Source organism: Mandrillus leucophaeus, unplaced genomic scaffold (genome assembly GCF_000951045.1).
Source record: "Mandrillus leucophaeus isolate KB7577 unplaced genomic scaffold, Mleu.le_1.0 Scaffold220, whole genome shotgun sequence".
Lineage (NCBI taxonomy): Eukaryota > Metazoa > Chordata > Mammalia > Primates > Cercopithecidae > Mandrillus > Mandrillus leucophaeus.
In genome coordinates, this window is record NW_012102255.1 from 758272 (window position 1) to 783216 (window position 24945).

The 24945-nt window shown below is 34.2% G+C and overlaps 1 protein-coding gene across 2 annotated transcripts in view; it reads right to left on the reverse strand.

Annotated features, from left to right (window-relative positions):
• Positions 1-24945, reverse strand: part of AKT3 (v-akt murine thymoma viral oncogene homolog 3) — a 363232-nt gene that overhangs the window by 60873 nt on the left and 277414 nt on the right. For both annotated transcript variants that reach the window (XM_011981159.1, XM_011981158.1), the window contains exons 9-11: positions 20522-20644; positions 11268-11396; positions 333-547 (exon numbers count right to left, since the gene is read on the reverse strand). In XM_011981159.1, the coding sequence (XP_011836549.1) occupies positions 333-547; positions 11268-11396; positions 20522-20644 (467 nt within the window). The remainder of the gene's footprint in view (positions 1-332; positions 548-11267; positions 11397-20521; positions 20645-24945) is intronic.

Genomic DNA, 24945 nt, shown 5'->3' on the forward strand with positions numbered 1-24945 from the left:
ACAAAGACCCAGAGACTGAAAGAAAGAAAAGGGATTCTCCTATCCCCACAAGATCAAGTAACAGAGCAATTAACAAATTTTCACTCATAATATGGATAATGAAACTCTCAAAATCCTTATTTGGTAAATCTGCATAAAAGTTCCAAGTTAGGAAAGAGTCGAGAAAAATTTTTAAATGTTCTATATTATGCAGTTAAAAATAAGTCAGGATCTCAGTGGGAAGATGTCTACACCAAATACATTGCTTCTTGGAGTTAGTTATATTTGAATTAATTTCCATATCTCAATTTTTAACCACATTCATCAGTAATTCGCTGAGCGTCAAGGCTTACCGTTTATTTGGATCCTTTATCAAGAGCCCTGAAAGCAATGATTTTGCATCTGAAGAGAGTGTTCGAGGAAATTTAATGTCTTCCATTAATATTAGTTCAAAAAGTTTCTCATGGTCCTGGTTGTAGAAAGGTAACCTCCCACACATCATTTCATACATGACAACCCCTAGGCCCCACCAGTCTACTGCTCGGCCATAGTCATTATCTTCTAACACCTAAAAGTGAAATCAGTAAAAAGATTAATTATTATATGTTAACTTTTAAAGCATTATTCATAAAACATAAGATTTTTATATAAAAATGAATCTTAACTTTCAAAGCCTAGGTAGTCTATTCTGAGATCTTGACATTTAAACTGTGAAGCATCCTACAAAAAACACAAATCACATCAAATATGTGGAACATTCAATATATATCCAGAAATGGCCAGTGTACAAAAAAAGGGGCAGGTCGTACAAAAAAAAATCCCAAGTACATGAATATACATAAGGATCAAATGAAAAACGTTAGCTAGCATATTTACATATTTTTTCTTAGGCCTAGTGACTTTTTCATTCTGGTTCCACCCATGTGGACTTTAAGTAACAGCTCAGAGCTAGGGTGTGCTGATTATAGAGCATATAACATGCACTACACATTCTTGCTTTAAGAAGAACTAAGTAATACAAATTAAACAGTGAAAGACAGTAGTAAACAAAGGCAATGTAATGGAGAAGTCTACAGGGCAAGACAATCATTAAGTTTGAAAACCTTTGGAGGTCCCTGTATGTTTCAACTCTTTCTGGAACTATTTAATTGACAAAGTGAATATAATAGCTTATGGTATGAGCTGTAATAAACTTTAATAGCCACAGCTTTGTACCTCACAACAAAAATTTGTTACAGCAAAAAAATGGACTTAATATCTGTGTGGTATATGTCCTTAAATTTTTCCCAAAATATATTACATGCAAAATAAATTTAGTTAGAAAAGATATAAAAGTATCCGTTTGCCTATGTTGGAGCAACGTGTTCAAATGGGAACATGGTAACTTACCATTTGCCCCAGGAAAAATTTGGTTTTATCTTTTTATCAGATTTGTTCTTCATCCAATGGAATATTCCTCATCCATATGCAACTTTGAATATTTTATTTTAAAACTGTATTTGATAATCTTAAAGCTTACTTTATTTGATCCTCTCAGCTTTGGAAAACCAGATCAGGAAAACCACATATATGAATTTATCAATTTAAAAACACTTATAACCGATTACAAAAGAGAACATTTGATAAGGACAAAGTAGTACTTGTGTTCCAAACTTCCTTGGTTCAAATTAAATATTTTCTGGAAGATTACTCTTACATGACTTTTATTTAAAATTTATCAATAATCTCATAGAATTACAGGTGATATTTTTGACAGTTACATTATGATTACCTAAAAATACTACGAAAGGCACTTTGGTAGGGTATTTAAAGACAAAGAATATAATTTATAAGAAAAAATATGTTACTTAAAAGATCTATTCAGTAAGCATTTCTATTATGAAAAGATTTTTAATTCAATTATATCAATGTTTGCTTTACGGCTAAAAAACTGAAAACTTCACTGGTAGGATATGAACACAAGTTTAGATCCTATGCTTTCCTAGAAATGTTTTGTAAATCACAAACTAACAAAAACATTTTCTGGAAGAACAACAAATTCTAGTTTTCATCATTAGCCTAAAGAATGTATTTTTACTTGTTTGAAATGAGTAATCTGAGAACAAACAGAAAACAAAAAAATAACCTGAAAAAGCAGAAGAAATTCTACTTACATATTTACGTTAAAGGAAATGCTGCATATATTATTTTAAAATACCAGTGACTTCTGATGATTCAAGGATCTATCTCATGGCCAATTAGTAGAATGCACTGTTTGTGGGCCTTTATCTAACTGACACAAGATTTTAACTAATAACAACAAAAAAATTTAAATCTAAGTAACCTTTAACTGCATTCCTACAACACCAATAAAACAGTGGCATATACGGAAAGGAGCCAAATGTGGTTTTTAACCTCTTTTTTTCATAAAACCATAAAAAGCATAAAAGCTGGATTAACTGCCTCCTGAACCCACATTTCACCAGCCGGGTTCTCATCCCCAGCTGGCAAAACTGGCAATCCTTTATTTTTGTTTAAATACCTGGTTTGCAGCCAGAAGGGAAAGTGAGTACATAAAAAAAGGGGTTTTTATTTTTGAAGAGAAATAAGCAACTGAAAAATAAAATTGCATTGTAAAAAAATCTGTTTGATAAAATAAATTTTATTTAGCTTTGTAAAATGAATATTGATTCTTAAGATAAGTGATTTTGCCTCTGAACATACGTGCTTTAATTGATCTACAGATACATAATGCTATAATTAGAACTGTTTGCCGTATCACTTTGTATTGAATAAAACTGATGTAACGTATTGTCTTCCTGACATGTAAACTTAAGCAATGTTGAGGAGAAAACACCCTAACAACTAAAATCCCTCTTTACCTAAGAGATTTCACTATCAATTAGAAAGATTTTTGTTCAAATCCTATCTCCAAACAGCTATAAGATGAAACATATATAAATAAAAATAATTACACTATCTTATATGTAGATATATATGTTCCCACTATTCAAACAATATCTTTTCTCTTTCCTGAGTCTACATTATTTCAAAACACAATACTTTTAAATACTCTGGAAATCCCAGTCAAATTAACCAATTTGAATCCAATAACCTCTTTCAGATTATTTTAAGAAGACAATTTTTCTCCCTCTACTCAAAGCACTTATTATTCTATAAATACATAACATATACAATTTACATTTTTTTAACTTAAGGATTGCAAAATCTTTCTGGCTACCTCTGAGAATTTTTTTTTCTGGCTAAAAGGCTAATTTATTTCATGGTTATTGTGAGGACTGGCTGAAAGGTATGATAAACAGTGGTATAACGGACAGGTACAACAACGGTAGAGCATATTTCAACTTCATTAAAAGGTAATTTCTCATACAGTTTGGATATAAATACAGATCAAAATATGCTCCTGAAAAAATCCAATGAAAGATTTATCTTGAAGAAATAGACTTGCGTCTCTTTTCCATAAAACCAACGTTACTGACTTAAATGAAACCCAAACTTTAAATAGGAAAGCAGACATTTGGTATTTCCTCTACCCCTACAGTCCTTTATAACCACAGATGTAGTTGTACTTTATACCTACCTTCAACACAAATGCCCAAACAGAGATGAAAGAGGGGATTTGGAACATTAAAAAAAAATGCAATTGTTACAGACTGATGAGTGGTCACATCAAATGAAAACTCAAAGAGAGCACAAACTCTAGAAGATAAGGCTTTATTTCTAATAGGAGCCAGAAATTGCTTTACTTCCTGATATGATAAAACCTAAGACTCAAGGAGGTTACAGCAGATACAAACTAACATTAAATACCCTGGAAATATCTGATCAATATTTGATGAAGACACTTACATTTATAAAACAGCCAGGTGAGTTAATAACAATTCAAGAACTAATGTGTTTTAATTTCAAAGAATGACATTGAATGAGAAACTACATATTTTTAAATGATACTATCAATTCAAGTTACCAATGTAAATATTTATTTGGCTAATGGGCCTTTTAAAAAAAAATCTATTCATTCCAATATTCTTTTACCAGGAGGATTTACTAGGAGGTTAAAGGAACACCTCCCTCAGCCTACCCACCAGGCCACACAATGCACCCAAGGCAAGCAATTATAAGGAGGCTATGTATGCCCTGGAGTGGCTTACTGCTCAATCAATAATCCTGACAGAACAGATGGGGGAAAAAATTAAACATCTAAACAAACTGTCTGCACACCTATGTTGTGAAAGTAAACTGTGAACTTGGATGAACCAATTTACCACTAATTCAAAAAAAAAAAAGTTTTTTCCAGTAGTCTTACATTTCAGGTAACTGATAGATGTGTGTTTTATACCTAAACACACATCTGTATCATTTATCATTTATGGGAGCCCTTCATATATTCTTAACATCACAGGTATGGGCTAAGAAAAAAAGACCTATAAATCTTCTCATTCAGATTTTAAAGTGAACTGCAGCTTCAGGAAAAGTATCCATTTCAATACATAAGATTATAAATTCTACAGTTGCTTGGTATTTTCTTCATAAATACATATTTTATAACTATTTCTCAACTGCTTTAATAATTTTTAAGTGACAGCAACTGTCAATGCCATTTGCTATGAATTGTATGAAGGCTATACGCTTTATGGCCACCTCTCCTAGCACACACAAATACTTGTACACGGTTAACATCGTACTTTCAAAAGCAAACTCTGGCTAGCACAGGAAAAATCCTTCGACAAGAGAAAGGCTAAATTGATACAATAATGATGATTAGATCATACTTACACATATCTTCCAAGAGATTTCTATACTTCTTTTTTATTCTGAAGCAATAGACATTATGGGATTCCAAGAAACTGAGCCTTTATAACCCAAGTAACAATAGCCATTGTAAAATACTATAGGTAATCACTAGTGTTCCCAGTTAGGGTTAGTTTTGTATATGTTCTCATGGTACAGAGAATTTAAAATTAAACTTTGTGCTTAAACTAGAATCATACCAAAGTACTGAATGCAAATATTCTGTTAAAGCCAAAAGACCATATAACATTGAAAAGAAGTTAGGGCAAAAAATAGCTACTTTAAGAACTGACAGACCTCTAAGTAAGTACAAGATGCCACTTATAAACATTGAGAGGCGTTAATTCCATTTTAGTTCATATTTAAACAATGTCTAATTATGAGATAAAATGGAATGGCTTGTAATATTACCCAGAAAATCATATAAAATAGCAACATACTATAGAAAGAAATTAAATATATTCAACTAAACAGTAAGCCAACTCATATGAGAGTTAGAAGTTCTTAAATATGAATTCTAACTATAGAGCAGACAACTTCTATCTGAACTCATCCCTCTACTCCTTTAATGTTCCCTTTAATCATGGTGATGAGATCTTTTCTGAATTACCAGGAATATTAAGGTTTTCAAAATTACCCCAGATGGATAGATATCATATGAATTATTAACAGGTAAATAAAATGCTAGGGTTGTCCACAATTTTAGAAAGGCTACTCAAACAACTCTTTCTTTTCACAGAAAGCATAGAGATTCTAAGACTAGCTTTACAATCTGCTGGAATATAGTAGAACTTTGTGCAAAGACTAATCAGAATGTAACTACATGTGCTACTATTTTTACCTACAGATTAAATGTGCAAACATATGTAACTAGCCTCATACATTTCTCTTCAGATCTCCTAAAAACAATATTGGCAGCACCCACAAAATGACATATTTTACATTTATTCTTTGTTGGATTTAAAATAAAGAAAATTCTATTTAGTACATTTCGAGCAAGTTAGCTTCTAAACATTTCCCACACCTGCAACACTAGTCCACGCCCTGGCACCTCCTTTATTACCTTTTCTGGAAGTTAATATATATCTTTGATTTTTAATTTATATAGAATTTAATCTCCATTTGTACTATGACCTAACACAATGACTTTGAGCAAATCTTTGTATCAAAATAGTTATCAAAATATTCTCATCTATTTCAGCTATTTTAAAAATGTTACATTATGTTACATTATATGTAAGATATTAAAGACAGTAGGTTTCAAAGAAAAAAATCTGGAAAATTAGAGCAAGTGAAATGTTTTCTAAGAATGAGATTCTAAAAAACTAAAAAGAATGCATCAAATACTGCTTCAGTAACTGGAAAAACAAATCATTTTACATTTAGATGAAATAAAATTATATACATTTTTTTCTCAATAGCAACCACAGCTAGATATTATATATTTCCCAACAATCAAGTCATTTTTTGCAATCTTTGTTAGTTCTAACTCGATTATCAAATAATTTTTATTTTTACACTATTACAGAAGTGCATTTCTCTAGGTTTCCAAAACCACCTTATTCAACCTTCCCCATCTGTCACCATCTGCTTCTTTTTAGCATGTACTTTTTGTGTGATCACATAAGCATGTGAAAAATAACTAACATTCAGATGATTATCTGCTGGTACATTTGAGGACTGGGCATAATAAAAGTGAACTGCCAAAACGCACTTAACACTTTTAATTTTGTTGGGTCTTGCATGTAAGCTACATTTGATTTTCAAACTGTTTTACAGTTGGAAAGTTGATCAGGTACTGCTAACTCAAGAGCAAAGCTGAGACTCTAAATAATTAGCACTGCATAAAATGGTTTGGATTCAATAGGAGCCAAATCAAATAATAAAATTTAACAGTAAGAGTTTATATGTGATTTCTAATTTCTTTTATAATTTCTAGGTGTGAAAATACAGCACAGATTATAAAAACAAAATCCCCTCAAGATATCATATGATCCATAATTTACTATAAGTTTATTTCCTTCTAATGTACAAAAGAGCAAAGGTACATTCATTTAAAGCTACACATGCAAATGCAGTTTTCAGGACATAGCACACTAAATGCATAGTGCATATGCCAGCTAGAACTGAACCTCTGTAACCTGTTAAAAACACAAAACAAAACAAAAACTAGCCTCTTCTACATTAACAGTATTGTTAAATGCTTCCCAAGTTGGAAAACTGCATTGTAAGCTGCATCCTTCCTCAAAAGAGATAAGAGAACAATACCTTAAAAATCTGTATTTCAACAAATGGCACATTTATACTGTAAGTTTTATGTTTTCCTCATTTGCCACAAGAAACAAATTAAGTTCACTTAATGTATCTGACATTGAACATTTAATAAACTGGCTTTAAACTGATTTTTAACACTCTTTGTGAAGTATCTTCAAAATACCCTTCACCCGTCTTTATACCAGATTAAAAAAACATAAAAGGTGAAGAAACACTATTGCTAGGTGAAGTATAGGTTGCAGCAAGATTCCTACATAATGTGTAAACAAATCTTCTGTAAAGACAGAAGGGAAAATGTTGACAGTGAGTCATTCACATGAGAAGCAGTAGTCAAGAATGTATTACAGATTTGATACACAACTACTACTTCTAATACTGTCACAAAAAGCCCAGCATTAATAATGGTAATGTACTAGAAATTTCAAGGTCCAAAAAAAGTGAGAGACACCATCTGAGGTAAAAAGAAGAGGCTGGCTTCAGCTCCTGCCAGTCCCTCCCTAACACTGACCACGTAAATCTGATCACAGCATCGCCTTGCTCTCAATTCACAAGTGATTTTCCCTAGCCCACAGGATCAAATCTAAAACTCTGTTACATTTCAATCCCTATCTATGTGTCCAGCCTCCTCTCCTGCTTCCCCTTTTCCGCTGCCGGACCCTCCCTGCAGGCTTAAGCACGTTCCCTCTTCCTTCCATTCCACTGTATGGAACTAGTAAAACAGTTATTTTCTTGCACAGTAATAACTGTTTTCCATAACTTATCACCTTAGTAAACAGCAAGCCACTTGAGGGCAAAAGACATTTTCTACCATCATTGTATTCCCAGTACCTAAGGTAACGCCTGATACTTAAAAAATATTCAATAAATAATTATTTGATGAATGAATGAGTGTTCTTCAGTAAAATGGTGCCACTGAAGACCAGAATAAAGGAATTAATTCTTATTTTTTAAGGGTAAACACAGTCAGAGTTTAAAAACGCAAGATGTGACACAACATTTAAAATATAAAAGCTACAATTTCATAAGTTGTTTCAAGATTTCTCATACTCAAATAATAACAACAATAATCACTCTTCCCTATAAAGACATGGTGTCAAGATTTTAATTATGAATCACTGTGTATCAACCAAGGATGGGTATATAAACTGTTTTTAAAGATCAGACTTTTGAAGTATTAAAAAAGGTATACAGAAATGTTTTCTTGTCTTTAAAGAGAAACTCATAATTTTGTGGGAACTATAAACTTCCCATTCAGAAACAAGTGTACTCTTCTTGCATTAAATTCTTAATTTGTTCTTCAGCTGATGACATTGCGTAGGAAATAATATCTTTGTTTCTCAGATCATCTGCTTCTTAAATGAGATGTATTCATCTTCTTTAGAAATAATTTACCCTAATTGTGACACAACTAATTTTGTTATTCTAAATATGGCATATCTTTTTCCATAGCAAATTTCTAGCAGGGGTAACTGAACTCCAGAGAAACAAATAATTTTTTTGTGACATTTAAAAAAACAATTCTATTCTAGAAAATATTTTATTTGAATAAACAAGAAACAGTGTTACTAAAGTTTTACCTAATTCAACCACAAAAATAGAGAATTCTAAACTACAGATTTTTAAAGAGAGAAAATTATATTTTTGGCAAGAAAATAGTAGGAAATTTATTGTATTTTAAATAGTAGCACTTATTTACAATAATTTAACATTGTTGAAATGTAAATGTAATCCCTAGTTGAAAAGAACTATTAGAATAATAGACTAGCATGAGTTACTATATGTATAAGGAATGCGAGCATCATTGGGGATTTTACTTCCTAATTTCTTTTGATTACATTTTCCTGTTGGGCAGGAAATTTACAAAGTATTCATTTAAAAATTATGATTATTTATATTTGTAAGTGGTCTTCAAATTAGGATTTTTTGAGGCCAGGACATATGTAGTTTAAAAATTAAAAGTGGGCTTTATAGTCAGACAAACTAATTAGAATCTTCATTACACTTCCACCACTTCCCGGTTGTGTACAGATAACATTTAAACATTCTGATCTCATGTCCCCTCACCTTTAAAAAAATAGTATTTGCTACCTATCATCAAAGATTATTCCAAATGTTAAATGAAATAGATGTAATGCACTTACACAGCATGTGGCACATAGTAGATGCTCATTAAATAGTTACCCTCACACATCAAGTATTAACACCTCCCTATTTGCCTATAGCCACAAAAACTGTATTGGAGTTTGAGGGGAAATGGAGCACTAGCTCCTCTCTTTGGAAAGCTCTTCCCTTTTACCTTTGTGATAGGTACCATCTCTTTCCATCAACCATCACTTTCCCTGAACATACTGTCTGTGAAAGATGTTATTTTCCAAAGATGGCTGTGGCAGTATCTCCTATCTCACATGCTCTTCTGCAACGTAAAGGTGTGGTCTCTGTCTCCACCACTTAAACGTGTGCAGGCTTACAACTGCTTCGGGGAGTAAGGGTATGACAGAAATGATGTTGTGTGACTTCCGAAAATAGGCCATAAAAGGAGATGCATAAACAAATGTTCAGAGCAGCAGCATTATTCACAGTAGCCAAAAAATGGATGCAACCCAATGTACATCAGCTGCTGAACAAATACACGAAATGTGGTTTATCCATACAATGGAATATTATCCAGCCATAAAAAGGAATGAAATAACAATAACATGCTAAAACAGGGAAAGAAGCCAGTCACAGAAGACTCCATACTGTATGATCCCATTTGTATGAAATGTCTACAACAGGCAAATCTATAGAGACAAAAAGTACATCAGTGGTTGCCTGCGGGGGAAGGAAGAATGAGGAGCTAATGGGTATGGGGTTTCTTGCTGGAGTGATGAAAATATTCCGGAATTGAACAGTGGTGACAGTTCTACAACTCTATGAACGTACTAAAAATCACCAAAGTGTGTATTTTAAAGAATAAGTTTTATGGTATATGAATTGCACTCCAATTATAAAAATATCTGTGAAATCAAACTTTTAAAAAGTTAATAGTCTTGATGGTTTACTAGGTGGAAACAAAGGCACCATGCAGCTTCTAACGTGTTCCCCAGGACATTTGCTTTTAGGGCTCAGAGCCAAAGAAGTCTGACTGCATGGAAATTGTCATTATGAGGAAGTCCAGACCCATGGACAGAAGGGCTACATATAAGTGCTCCTGCCAACAGCCCAAATAAGTTACTAGTGGACAGCCAGCAGAACTGTCAGACATGTGAGTGAAGATGCTTCCGGATGACTCCAGTCTCCAGCCATAGAATCATGCTCTCACTGTAAAGTCTTTCAGGCTGAGACCTCATATGTAGTGGAGCATAAATTAGCTGTCCTTGCTGTGCCCATCTGCATTCTTGATTCAGAAAATCCATTATTTTATAGAAAATGGTTGTTTTCCACTGATAAATACTAGGGTGGTTTGTTACACAGCATTAGTAACTGGAACACCATCTACAACAGCCACACCACACCCTTACATTTAATCGTGCTTTTTTTTTTTTTTGTTTATGAAACTTAAGACATTATGTTATTTCTTTTTTTATTTTCATTGTCTCCCTCCACTGAAAGCTAAGTTCCCTGAGACTAGGATCCTTTTCTGTCTTGCGCCTGTAACCCCATTATCCAGAAAAGTACCTGATATACAGCAGATATACAATAAATATCTGTTGAATAAACAAATTAATAAATTATTGTGGAACCCTTAGCACAGGGAGGTTACCACTTTGGAGCTTCCTTTGACATAAATTCCAAAATATAGCTACTGTCATTTCAATAATTTTCCCAATAAAATAATTTTAAATAAACCGACAATACTATAAATTAAAAATCACTGTTGTTTCTAAGGAAAGTCCAAGATGGTTTATAAAAATATAAATATTCTTGCTGAAATCAATTATTCTATTTTAATAAATGAATCAAAATGGGTATAGCCAAAATAAAATGGATATGGCCAAGATATAAAAATTGATTTAATCGACTTTAGTTAGTACCTTTGTGCTTATAGTTTATAAAATTTAATTTCAATATATTCCTGGTCCTACAATATCCCATTATAGCAAATTAAGAACAAAAAAGTTTTGATTCAGGTTGAAATATAGATAAAAGTAGTAGACACTAGAGTTAACTTTTAATGCTTAAATGGTTTACTTTGCAAAACATTATGTCAATGTTACTTTCCTATTAGTGGAGCCGAAGCCTACCTCTGGTGCCAGATATTCTGGAGTGCCACAGAACGTCTTCATGGTGGCTGCATCTGTGATCCCTTCTTTGCAAAGTCCAAAATCTGTAATTTTTATGTGGCCATCTTTATCCAGCATTAGATTCTCCAACTGTGTATTAAGAAAAATGATATAATTTGTTCTACAGTCTTCAGCAACAGGAAAATACCATTTTGAAAAATTACTGAATGCTGAGTAAGGTATTTTGGAAACAGGACATAGTAGTTGTAGCTAATAGAACTTTCAGTACTTACAAACCCTGTTGTTTCACGTGTAAAAAGAAACATGTTTTATCAAACACTTCAGGATGATAAAATTTTCTATTTTTAAACCAATAGGAATGAGTGATACTGCTTTAAGAGCCATTATTTTGTAAGTTCTGAAAATTAAAGCCTAGTCAACTTTTCAAAGTAGACATCAATCCTCTCTTTTTTAAAAAAAGAAAATGTGATCTAAACAATCCCAAAGAGATGAGCATCCTCTTCTAGATATTTACAGATGGTTTTCAACAATTTCTCCTGGGAATCTATTGCTATTATAAAATATTCACTTACAGAAATGTTTTTTGGTGGTGCTTGTAAATCAAACCTAAATCTTATTTTGTAAGGTAAGGCGATATCCTCTTTTGCAGTTCTTTGTAATTAAGAAATACCAACCCTTTTAAACATAAAAAGAAAAAGAATATCAAAGTCAAACATTCAACAGTTAATAAAAATATATAGCATAAATGTTATAAAGTTGGACTCTCTTTGAATCCATTAATTCAAAACACCAAAGAAAATCTTAAAGATTTAACCAAGTAACAGGATCATGTGCCTCCAGCGGAAAATTATGAAACGTAAGAGAGGAGGAATTTGTGCAAAGCCAACACAATTAGAAATAACAATGTAATCAGCCAGTTCCCCTTGAGCTAATGTGAACCTAAGATTATGATTATCATCACACAAAGATACAGATGAGTTCTGAGTTGTGATCATACAGCCTTATGTATTCAGGGCCCATAAAACTTTGCCTACTCATGTAGACACAACCTAAAGGTATTTCTTTAGTCATACAGAAAAAATATATAAAATGTGAAAAGTGTATTAACAGGATAAATGGTTGTTAACTTTCATTTAAGGAATAGATTCTTATTCTACTCCTTAATGTGATGACATTTGAAAGAATGTACCTCGACTCTGACGTTAATATCGAATTTAAAACAGATCTCCACTTAAGAACATAAACAGGTATCAGTCATATAAAATATGTTATCATACTCTCTGCCATATTGTCAAATGTCTTATAAACCAGACACTAAATACAGTTAGGCAAGTTGTGTTCACTGAAGCAAAGATGAGAATAAACAAAAGTCCTTTTTTATAGTACTTCAATGTGTTATGTAACTAAACCAAACGCTTGATACACATTTCATGTATAGCATATCTCACAGAGGTAAGTCTGGCTTCAATTTTTTTCTACAGAAAGCTGAATGAACCCTAAATATACTGCTGAACCTTTTTAAAAAAAATTTTTTTTTTGAGACAGAGTCTCTGCCACCCAAACTGGAGTGCAGTGGTGTGATCACCTGAGCCTCCTGAATGGCTGGGAACACGGGCACGTGCCACCATGCCTGGCTAATTTCTTAATTTTTTATAGTGACGAGGTCTCACTTTGCTGCCCAAGTTGGTCTCGACCTCCTGGGTTCAAGTAATCCACACACCTCAGCCTCTCAAAGTTCTGGGATTACAGGCATGAGCCACCATGCCTGACCAAATCAAAATTTTTTATTTTATCCAAACTCAGTTATCTTGCATCTTCCTAATACTTCTCTACCATCCAGAACCTATAAATCAAGCCCAATTTGCACAAATGACAGTAAGTCTGGTATACCGAAACCAATCAGAAACATCAAGAGTCTTCATCTCTCCTATTTTCTCTTTCTGCCTTGGTCTGTCTCTTCTCAGCCTCTGGTTTCTCTCTTTTTTCCACCTCTTTCAAACAACCACTCTTCTTCCTCCCTCCCACTTCGCCATATTGAGAAACGTTAAGTATATACTAAAGCTTCTGTTGTTTTACTGAATAAAAATGTATATGCCCTGTTATTAATTTTTAAAAATATGCTTAATATATAAATATAGCACATAAAATGCTGAAGATCTTTAGTGAATACTCTTTTACTAATACAATACCTTAACAATTCTTGTAAAAATTCCAAATAATACATAACATTGAACAAAATGTGAATGTACTTTCTACACCATTCCATCCCCGTTAGTTTGGTGTGTAATCTCCTCACATGCTCTGTGTGCATGGGCAAGTCTTCATGGAAACACGACAGACAGGATGCACTATTTCTCCACATTTTCTCAAAGTTATTTCTGAAGTGGCTGGATACAGAAAGACCAAAATGTATAAACACTGCTTTTTAAGACCAAGCTCTCTGTGTGTGTATGTTTGTGTAAAATTCTGACTTGCATCTAATTCTGTAACCTCGTATTTCATCTCTGACCCTCAGTTCATGGTTGTGAGATGAAGAATGAAATGAGATGCAAGGATAGGTTTGGGTAAGGAATAGGCTGAGGGTGACCAACTCCCAGTTTGCCCAGAAACGAGGGGTTTCTCAGAATGCAGGACATGTAAGTGCTAAAACTGGGCTATCCTGGGGAAACCAAGACGGCTAGTTACCCTACTTGTTTTACAAAATAGCTTTTAAAAACGTTACAATGACATAGTAAGAAGTAAGATAAGCCTAAGGGATGATTGTGAGAGATGCAGTAAGGGTCATGGCCATGGGGAACGGTAGTATACTGTCTGGGAGGCAGTAGAGAGGAAAATGGATAAGACTATGGGTTTAAGTCAGAGGGTTCATATTAAAATTTGAGCTTTAACCCTTATTCACTGTGTGACCTTGGGTATATTATTAATTTCTACATGCTTCAATTTCATCTATAAAACAAAAGTAAATAACAGTAACAATCCAACGTGATAGTTTTGAAAATCAAATGAGACGTTAAAGGCAAACTTAACATCCTATAAAAACTGAATAAATGAACTGATCTTTCCCTAAAACATGGTTTATTTGTAAATTGTCATGATGTGGGCTCTTCTAAACAACACTGTATTTTAAAGAAAACAACAAAGTTCAAGAGTGGAACCCCATAAAACATTTCTGTCGGCCAAATGACTGTATTACAAATATTTTTCCATATGCAATAATTTATTTTAAGTAACAAAACACAGGCTGGGCACAGTGGCTCATGCCTGTAATCCCAACAATTTGGGAGGCTGAGGCAGGCAGATTGCTTGAGCTCAGGAGTTCGAGACCAGCCTGGGTAACATGGTGAAACCCCGTCTCTACCAATAATAGAAAAAACTAACTGTGCATGATGGCATGTGCTTGTGGTGCAAGCTACTCTGGAGGCTGAAGCGGGAGGCTCACTTGAGCCCCAGGCGTGTGGGGAGGCTGTTATATGCAGAGATGGTGCCACTGTACTCCAGCCTGGGTGACAGAGTGAAATCTTGTCTCAAAAAAACAAAACACAAATGTTTTATAATTTTCTTTCTTTCTTTCTTTTTTTTTTTTTTTTGAGACAGGGTCTCGCTCTGTTGCCTAGGCTGGAGTGCAGTGGCACAATCACTGCTCACTGTAGCCTCAACCTCCCAGGCTCAATTGATCCTCCCGCCTCAGCCTCCTGAGTACACAGGCGTGCAGCACTACCATGCCCCGCTAGTTTTTGTTTCTTTGTTTCTTTCTTTTTCTAAGAGATGGTATTTTGCCACGTTGCCCAGGCTGGTCCCGAACTCCTGGGTTCAAACAGTCAGCCCACTCTGCCTCCCAAAGTGCTGGGATTACAAGCTTGAGCTACTGTGCCCAGCCTCATAATTTCTCAGTTATTTTGAAGTAGTGTCCACATTCTTCTATCAATTATTTTGTGTTCTCTCACCACCCTAAAATGTCATTTTGCTGAGCATGAATAACTAAAACTTGTCCACCAAAAATATGAAATAGAGACGCATTAGCTTAAAAAACAATATTCCCAAATCTAATCTTGTATAAAGATAAATCAGGAGATAATAAAATGTCCAGTTCTGTTATACAATACATGATAATTTTACTCAAGATGCATTAACAGAGTTTCTGTAAAATACAGGAACCATTAGCAGGGTGATTCGTAAACCTGCAGACTGCACAGAAAGTCTTTCCAAAGCGTATCAATGGCCTAGATATATCAGTAACATCTGGAAATCACTGTGTTGGTTCATTTAACACTAACATAATGTAAGTAGTGTTTACATTATTTACAGTAGTCATACATTTTTAGGAATCTTTCTACTGTGTAAAGGAGGAAGAAAAAAATTTACAAATGATCTTTCTTTAGTCTTCTCTTCTAAATCACTTTCCTGTTTCCCTTTGTCAGCCACAGAATATGTAATGCATATTGTCACTGACTGCTCAGGTACTCTAAATTTATGAAACTTTACACGCATCTGTGTGATATTCAGTCAATCTTAGTCTCCAAGATGTAGAGTAGGGCAGCATGCTTATGCTTATGGATGCATCCACTAACAAAAGTAGTGATGAAGTCAAATATGAAATCACAAGAAACAAGATTGTATATTAAATATCTAAGTAGTGCTTACTATTTCTATCAGAGGGTTGTTATCTACAAGTTCATGTTTTTGAGGAGAGAAAAAAAAGCAGACATAGAATTTGTCTGATTTTTTCTCAAATTCTCATAGACGAATTCCTCATAGAATTTCCACCAAAAAAAAAATAGCAACATTTTTGGTCCAGCTGAAGTGGACAGGCATTATTTGACAGAAGGTCTGGATTCAGTGCATATATGGAGAAATGGTAGATTTTAAAACCTTTTTTCCTGGGCTCAGTGGGCACAAAATTGTAACAAAAATTACTATGTTTCCTCCTGTTCTTGCTGATGGCTAGCATAAAATTAAACTTTAAAAATCCTAGCTGTCTTAATACAATGCTTCCCAACCTTTTACATTTCACAGTAAAATAAAGATTGAAAGTGGTGGGGCATACCAGGTTCACTGGACAAGATGCTTGAAACCAGAACTCACTGGCCTGGAGGCTTCTCTGCCAAGGCTTGGTTGTAACCTGTTTGTAGCACCCAATCTGAGAAGCTATGCTTGAATGTAGGCCAGACTAAATATTTCAAAGTTTAAAAACACCATACATATGGTATCGTTTTAATTAAATGACTGACATTGTGATTAACCAAAGGAATGAAAATAGCAGTTCCTGAGGACTCCGATGACTACTGCAGCAATAGCAATAAACAATTCCTGTCACTCACTCTTAACACTGCATCTGAGCCCACATACATCAAACTCAGTTTTAGGCACCAAGACTCACTCAGGCCCAAGAAGGCAGTAAGGAATTCCTACTTGAAAATTGCAGTTTTAAGTTTATGGGCATCCAGTGCCAAAATGTCACAAGCTGACCTGCAGAAACTGAATGGCCACGGAATGAGGAAAGTGTGCTGAAATTCCGAAAGAGAAACGTTTCTTCACTTCAACCTCTTAATCCAGAAAAGGACTCATCATGTAAATCGACCCCAAATAGGTTGCCAGGCTATTTACAAATTTATTATGAATAAGGAACATAGTTGAATACCAGTACAATTTGATTGTAGAAGTGGAAGGAATGAAGAGCAGTGGCTTAAGATTTCTATATAGGAGGAATCCAGTGACCGTCCGGTTAGCAGCGGGAGCTGGGGAAAGTGTCTTGAGACTCAGCAAGCAAAGCAAGGATGCTTTTCCCATCCAAACTGCATTTATTTGAGGTGAACCTGAAGGAGCTGACGAGGTCGAGGAGGGCTATGGTAAAACTCCCTGAAGTCACCCCTTCGTGCCATTACTAAGTGTTAGAAAGTATCTAAATTTGTTTGGTGCTTTCTCATATTAATACTGTAAATGGTTAACTATTCTCACATTAGGTAGGAAACAAGATTAAGTGTTCTACAAATAGGATATAGCAACAAGTTATGTATTATTTTCTCCCATAAACTAGCGAGAAATTAATTCTTAATGAATTCCAGTATCGTTATATTCACCTTTGCAAATGACCCTGTTCAGCCTACGCTGTGCTTAGATGGCCATGGTCATTGGTTGTATTTGTAAAATAAGTTAAGCAGAAAAGAAGATTTTAACACACAATTTGCACTACTGAAGAAGTCTTTGAAGAGATTTCTTCGAATTTTTAGGCAATCATGAAGCAACAGCAGTTTTCCTTAAGTAATCACAAGGAATTTGGGTCCTTAATAAAAATAAAACTTCATTACATGATGTGTACTGACAAATTGAATGAACTTACTTTCTAAAGTACAACGAAGCTTTCAATAATTTTTCTGTTGCTATAAACACTAATTTATTAGGAAACAGGAACTGAGAAAAATATCTTAAGTTAACCTGCACATAAAAGAAGGCTTTGTCTCCAATGCTGAATGAGACAGTGGCAAACGGGTACGGATTTACTTGAGAAGTGCTGCTACTGCAGGCATAGCAATTGGATTTGCATTTGAACAAAGTCAAAGTTATTAGTAATGAGAACAGAGACAGATCTGAGACTGATCAAAGCGAGTACTTAAATCAGTTCGTGATAATATTCTTTAATACATCTGGTATAAATATATTTGAAACACTCATTCTCTTACCTTCTGCAGTTTAATTTGCAGTTTAGGCTTACAAAGATTCCCAAAGTTAATCCACTGCATCCCCCCATATGCATCCCCCCACTATAATTTCATTTCAACTCTAGAAGTCAGAATGATATAGTGACAAGAACACTCAATAAGGAGCTAGGATTCAAGAGTTCCAAAAATTCTTACTGCTATCAACTTAGGTCATTACTTTTAGTAAGTCATTTACTAGGCCTCTAGGTTTGAAGGACATGACCTATAAATTAAAGACCACCTCGAAACTTCTGTGATCTTACCTAAAATACATCATTGTATTATAAATAATCATGTTACTATGGATACAAATAACGTTTGTGTAAGTTTTAGATGTTTGATTTCTTATGTTACATGGATTTTTCTAGGTGTACCTTTACAGTTTCTATCCTATGCTAAATATATACTTAGATCTTTAAGTTGAGGCTTTTTTTTTTTAAGAAATAAACTCAGGGAGCAGAGACCACTTAATTGTCAAGTAAACTTGGTGAATTGTGCATTTGGTAACTAATTGACTGATATTCATATATAAAGTAAGTACTTTATATTACAGTTCAACAAAGTAAATATTTTATATTACAGTTTAACAAATTTAGTCTAATTCCATCATCAGAAAGAATGGGGCAGTGGAACTCACTTAATGAGCTTCAATATACCAATATGTTGGCTGGGCACGGTGGCTCATGCCTAATCCCAACACTTTAGAAGGTTGAGGCGGGCAGATCACGAGGTCAGGAGATCAAGACTAGCCAACTCGGTGAAACCCCGTCTCTACTAAAAATACAAAAATTAGTTGGGCGTGGTGGCATGTGTCTATAATCCCAGCTACTCAGGAGGCTGAGGCAGGAGAATCGCCAGAACCAGGGAGTTGGAGGTTGCAGTGAGCCAAGATGGCACCACTGCACTCCAGCCTGGTAACAGAGCAAGACTCCATCCCAACAACAACAACAAAAATACATACACACCCCGCCCCCCAATATGTTGATTCATTTGATCAGAAATGATTAAAGAAATACTGACCAAGACCATAATCGATACTGCAATCAAATGAATATTCTCTTCTTTAGCAGTCTTTAAGCTAATAATTCAATCTTTTGAATTTAAGCTTTCTGGATGTTACCTATTACTTTAAAATTGTTCTAATTGCCCTAAATCTAAGCATCCCTGTTTCTATCCTTCCCCATTTCACCCCTACAAATAAGATTCATAAAACACGTAGTGGGAATGCGAGAAGTGGACTCAGGAAGAGCAGAGCTAACTACTTCTAAGTATATTTGGAAAGTTAACACATATTTTGTCATACCACATAACTAATTCCTTCAAAAAAATTGATATTTAAGACATTTAGACAGTATAGGATTATCTGGCCATGCAGGTAACATGAATGCTGAATTCTGCCATATTCCTAGTTATAAAAAGGTTCAGGCTAAATACAATCAAACTACTAATTTGTATTAATCTGTAGCCTGTTTTGGCACTTAGACATCTCTGGTCATCTCTGATCTAGATGTTTTAAAGGTACATAGTTCAGTTTTTCCTATAACAACATCTTATAGCTTCTATATACCTCATTTCAAACAAAACAGAATTTCATAAAAGCCTCATGTAACTTCTGTTTCTACCAATCATTATAATACGTTACATGAAATAGTATTTGATCAATAAGGCAATTCTGTGTCAAATTTTATATACGATTTGCTTCTTACAAAAGTAAGACTGTAACATTCAATTTATTCAAAATGTGTCCTGGCACAAATTCCTTTAATGTAGTCAACCTAATTCATAACACTGTCATGAGAATTACTATTACCTTGTATGAGTTACTCCAGGGATCAACAAATGACAACCTGTGGACTAAACTGAGCCCATCGCCTATTTCATTTACTGGAACATAGCCAAACATATTCATTTACATATTATCTGAGGCTGCTTTTACCCTACACTGATGGAGTTGAGTAGTTTGCAAAAGAGACGATATGAACATCAAAGCCTAAATTATTTTATCTGCCCTTTACAGAAAGTTTGCCAATCCCGAGCTATCCTAAGGGTCTCATCATAATGGAACTCAGAGCAGTCAAGACACTATTACCAACAGAACAAATAGAGTGCTTTCATAAATAAAAAAACTAGGCACATTAATAATGGTTATTATGTTAAAACGCTTCAGGTATTTAAAACCACCCAAAGTCAATGCTAAAATCAAAATGAATATGTTCCTTCCAATAGTCTTATTAAGCTTCTTCATAAAACATTTCTGTAAACATAATAAAACTTGTTTTAAATGTAACTTGTAAAGTTATTTGACTTATGTTTAACATTTTTATTTGATCAGAGCAGTCGAGTAGAAATTACTTTGCAAATCAAAAACTCACACATAAATCAACTACATACATGTTAGTGAATAAAATTTCCTCCAAATGTAGTGAACTAAATTTTTAAACATAGTGCTTTTTTCCCAACTAAAAGCTGTTTTTCTCAAAACTGTACCACTTTGTAATTACTTTATGTTTGTCCCTATAGTCTCTGCAAAAAAAAATTTTGATTACTTTTTTTTTTTACCTTGAGATCACGGTACACAATCTTTCCGGAATGTAGATAGTCCAAGGCAGAGACAATTTCTGCACCATAGAAACGTGTGCGGTCCTCAGAGAACACCCGCTCTCTCGACAAATGGAAAAACAGCTGCAGGGTAAACAGCAGGGACAGGATTGTAATAATTACTGATTTAGTGGGGGAAATTAACACAAACATAAAACACCTCTCATCACCATATTGTGATGATAGATAGTGTACTCTCAGTGGACACTGAGCACTCCTAGACAGCAGCTGGCTTATCTTTTCCAGGTTTCCAAGGGGAAACTGCGAGCTGTTAAATCAGCGTTTTAATCAATATACCAATCTTGTTTAAGGCATTCTGCTTGCTACCCATTTAACCTTCAGTTACCAGAGGAAAAAAGTATGCATCATCAGATTGCAATTTCCCTCTCACTATACTGTTGCTTCACTCTTCAAGGATTAGGTATTGAGACATTACTAAAATAAATGAACACAAGCATAGATATATTTTCTACTTAATTATTTGATTTCAAAGACAAGACTGCCAATTTGCTGAAACTGATTTACGTGAACTTGTTATATTCCACAATTTTTGATTCATCATAGTATCTCTAGAAATATTTTCAAAGTCAAAGTCAAACTATTATTGAGAAACTTTAAGGTTTTATGTTTTTAATTTATTTTAGTAATGCCCAAAAGGAACTGAGAAACATCCATTATTCTCATCACGGTTCTCAATGTATGTTCTATTTTCAGTAATAATTAGCTACAATGCCAATCCTTTCTCATGGAATCACTTAAAACTATAAGCCCATCCATTTCCTAGTTAACCACTTAAAACATATACTATTCAACAGTCAACAAACATTCACTGGGTGCTTGCTGTGACCAAGCACCCAGCTCTCCAACAGGCCACTTCTTCATTAAAGAAACTACAAATATTATCTCTCAATTGGACAACATACATAAAGAAAGACCAGGTTTCAGGCACTAGGAACTGACTATCAATCTTTGTTGTTGAAACATGCTTAGAACAATGAAAGATCGTTCACAGTGCTGAGTAAATTGTCAGGTATCACAGTATTAATAGATACACAATACATGTCTGTGAAAAAAATGAACCAGTCAATGCACTCTTGACTGCAAGATCAGAAATTATTCCCTTACATGGATCATTGACTCATAATGTTTCTACAATATTGATGAAAATTATGGTTAACTAAGATTTGTTCTGCACACACCAAGTCATTATTTCAGGTAACATAAAACAGGTTCCCTACAAATTTATTCTTCCCCATTCCCACCCTCACCTTCGCTTAACAGCGTATTATTAAGATAAGCTTTATGCATGACCCACTGGCATAGCAAACAGAGACAGAGAGAGAGAGAGAGAGAGAGAGAGAGAGAGAGAGAAGATCTCATCTATAGCCCCCAAAAGTGTAGCACAACAATAATTATATTAAAACTAAAATATTTTTGCAGTCTCTAAACTTTAATGCTTCCTACTATATTACTGTATTTTATCAAATCTCATATGCTACCAATTGGGGCTGCATCATCATTTTATAAAACACCAAGGAAAAAAAGGTTGTCAGTTAAAACTATAACACATGATCTATTCTAAAAGGCATTCTGATTACAGAAATTTTAAGTATGTCTTCCAAATAATCAATATAGTATGTGAAAAATCAAATCATTTATACAATTACTCAGGGATAGTTTTCAAAATTCATTCATTTTATATATTTAGACATATACTATCCATTACCAGCCTAACAAGGATAGAAAGTAGAAGGAGCCACGTTTTCCAGGTTAAAATAATTTCTGCCATGCAAAATATCACTAACTTTGATGAAAAGATTGTGTGATCTCTATGTGGAGTTGTGGTAGACTTCTAACGAGATGAAAATAGTGATTAGGTTTCTAAATTTTCTTAAAAGAATGTCAAGTCCACTATCCATTTAACTTTACAAAAAATATGGATCCTCCCTAAATCAATATAATATATGCAAGATTCTAGATCTTTATTTAGACTATGTATCTTCAATGTGTCTGCCAGCCAATTTCTATAAAAATATCAGCTAAAAATTATACTTAAGGGAAAGAATTTACTTCTCAGTCTGCTATCTGATATGTACCCTTACTACTTTATGGAACTTATTCTTAAGATAACCAACAACCTCTTAATCACCAAATCCAATAATCTATTTACAGTCTGCACTGCTTCTTCCAATTCTGAAGCTTAGGACATCACCTACTGCCCTCTTTCTTGAAACACGTTTCTGGGCTTTGGTAATACGACTGTCTCCTGATTTGCCTCCTCACTTTCTGGATAATCCTTCTCGGTTTCTACTTTGGCTCTCAATCAACTTTTCAATTCAGCATTCATTTAGTGAGTATCAATTATTTTAAAGTCACTGCTGGGCACTGGAAAAGAAAAAGAGGGAATACAATGATAAGAAGAATCTCTTATGTTTACAAGCATTGATTGTGGTAACGTTCTCATGAGTATACACTTAACTCCACATTCATCAAGTTGTTTCTATTAAATATATATAGCATTTTGTATATCAATCATAACTCAACAAAGTGGTTTAACAAAAGATATAATTCCCGCCATTAAGCAATACGAATGAAGAGGACACAGGTATTGATTTAAAAAAAAAAGAGGGTTGTGATAAATTTCATAACTCAGATATTAAAAGTACTTTGAAGGCAAAGAGGGATTAATCTATGCTGGCATCACGTGAGGAGACTTGATAGATAAGAAAAAGCTTTACTTAAGTTTTGAAGAATGGGTTTTTCATAAATGGAAAACTTAAGGGAAAAATCCCCAAAAAAGTGCTACTCAAGTTTTATTCATTTGTATTTCCAACACAGCCTAGGACAGTACCTGCACATAGTAGGTGATTAATAAAAATTTAGAAAGCATTAATACTAAAGAGGAAAAACAGCAATGGCAAGAAAATACATGTAAGGAACACATGTATACAAAAAACAATATACAGTCAGAGAAATAATAGGATTTCCGGGAAAAAGAAGATGAGATCAGACTGGTAAGGATCTTTACTAACATGATATAAGCAAGAATTTTTTTTTGTAGATGAGAAGTATGAAAGAATTTTAGGTTAAAAATTAGCATAATTTGGTTCCACATACACAAATCAATGAATGTAATTCATAACATAAACAGAACACAAAAAACACATGATTATCTCAATAGACACAGAAAAGGCCTTCAATAAAATTCAACATCGCTTCATGTTAAAAACTCTCAATAAACTAGATATCGAAAGAACATACATCAAAATAATAAGAGCTACTTATGACAAACCCACAGCAAATATCACACTGAATGGGCAAAAGCCAGAAGCATTCTCCTTGAAAACCAGCACAAGACAAAGATGCCCTCTCTCACCCCTCCTACTCAACATAGTTATAGAAATGCTGCCAGGGCAATCGGGCAAGAGAAAAAAATAAAGAGCATTCAAATAGGAAGAGAGGAAGTAAAACTGTCTTTGTTTGCAGATGACATGATCCTGTATCTAGAAAATCCCATCCTCTCAGCCCAAAAGCTTCTTAAGTTGATAAGCAAATTCAGCAAAGGCTGAGGATAGAAAATCAATGTGCAAAAGTCATAAGCATTCCTATACACCAACAACAGAGAACCAAATCATGGATGAACTCCCATTTACAAGTGCCACAAAGAGAATAAAATACCTAGAAATACAGCTAACAAGGGAAGTGGAGGACCTCTTCAAGGAGAACTACAAACTACGGCTCAAGGAAATAAGAGAGAACACAGACAAAGGGAAAACATTCCAGGCCAATGAATACAAAGAATCAATATTGGGAAAATGGCCATACTGACCAAAGTAATTTACAGATTCAATGCTATTCACAATAAACTACAATTGAAATTCTTCACATAATTATAAAAAACTATTTTAAAATTCATATGGAACCAAAAAAGAACCCGTAGAGCCAAGACAATTCTAAGCAAAAAGAACAAAGCTGGAGCCATCACACTACCTGACTTCAAACTATATTACAAGGCTACAGTAACCAAAACAGCACGGTACTGGTAACAAAAACAGACACATAAACCAATGGAACAGAACAGAGAACGCAGAAATAAGACCAAGTATCTACAACCATTTGATTTTTAACAAATCTGACACAAATAAGCAATAGGAAAGGACTCCCTATTGACTGATTCATTGATTGACTGATTGAGACAGAGTCTTGCCCTGTCACCCATGCTGGAGTGCAGTGGCATGATCTCAGCTCACAGAAGCCTCTACCTTGCAAGTTCAAGCGATTCTCCTGCCTCAGCCTCCTAAGTAGCTGAGATTTATGGGCATGTGCTACCATACTGGGCTAATTTTTGTATTTTTAGTAGAGATGGGATTTCACCATGTTGGCCA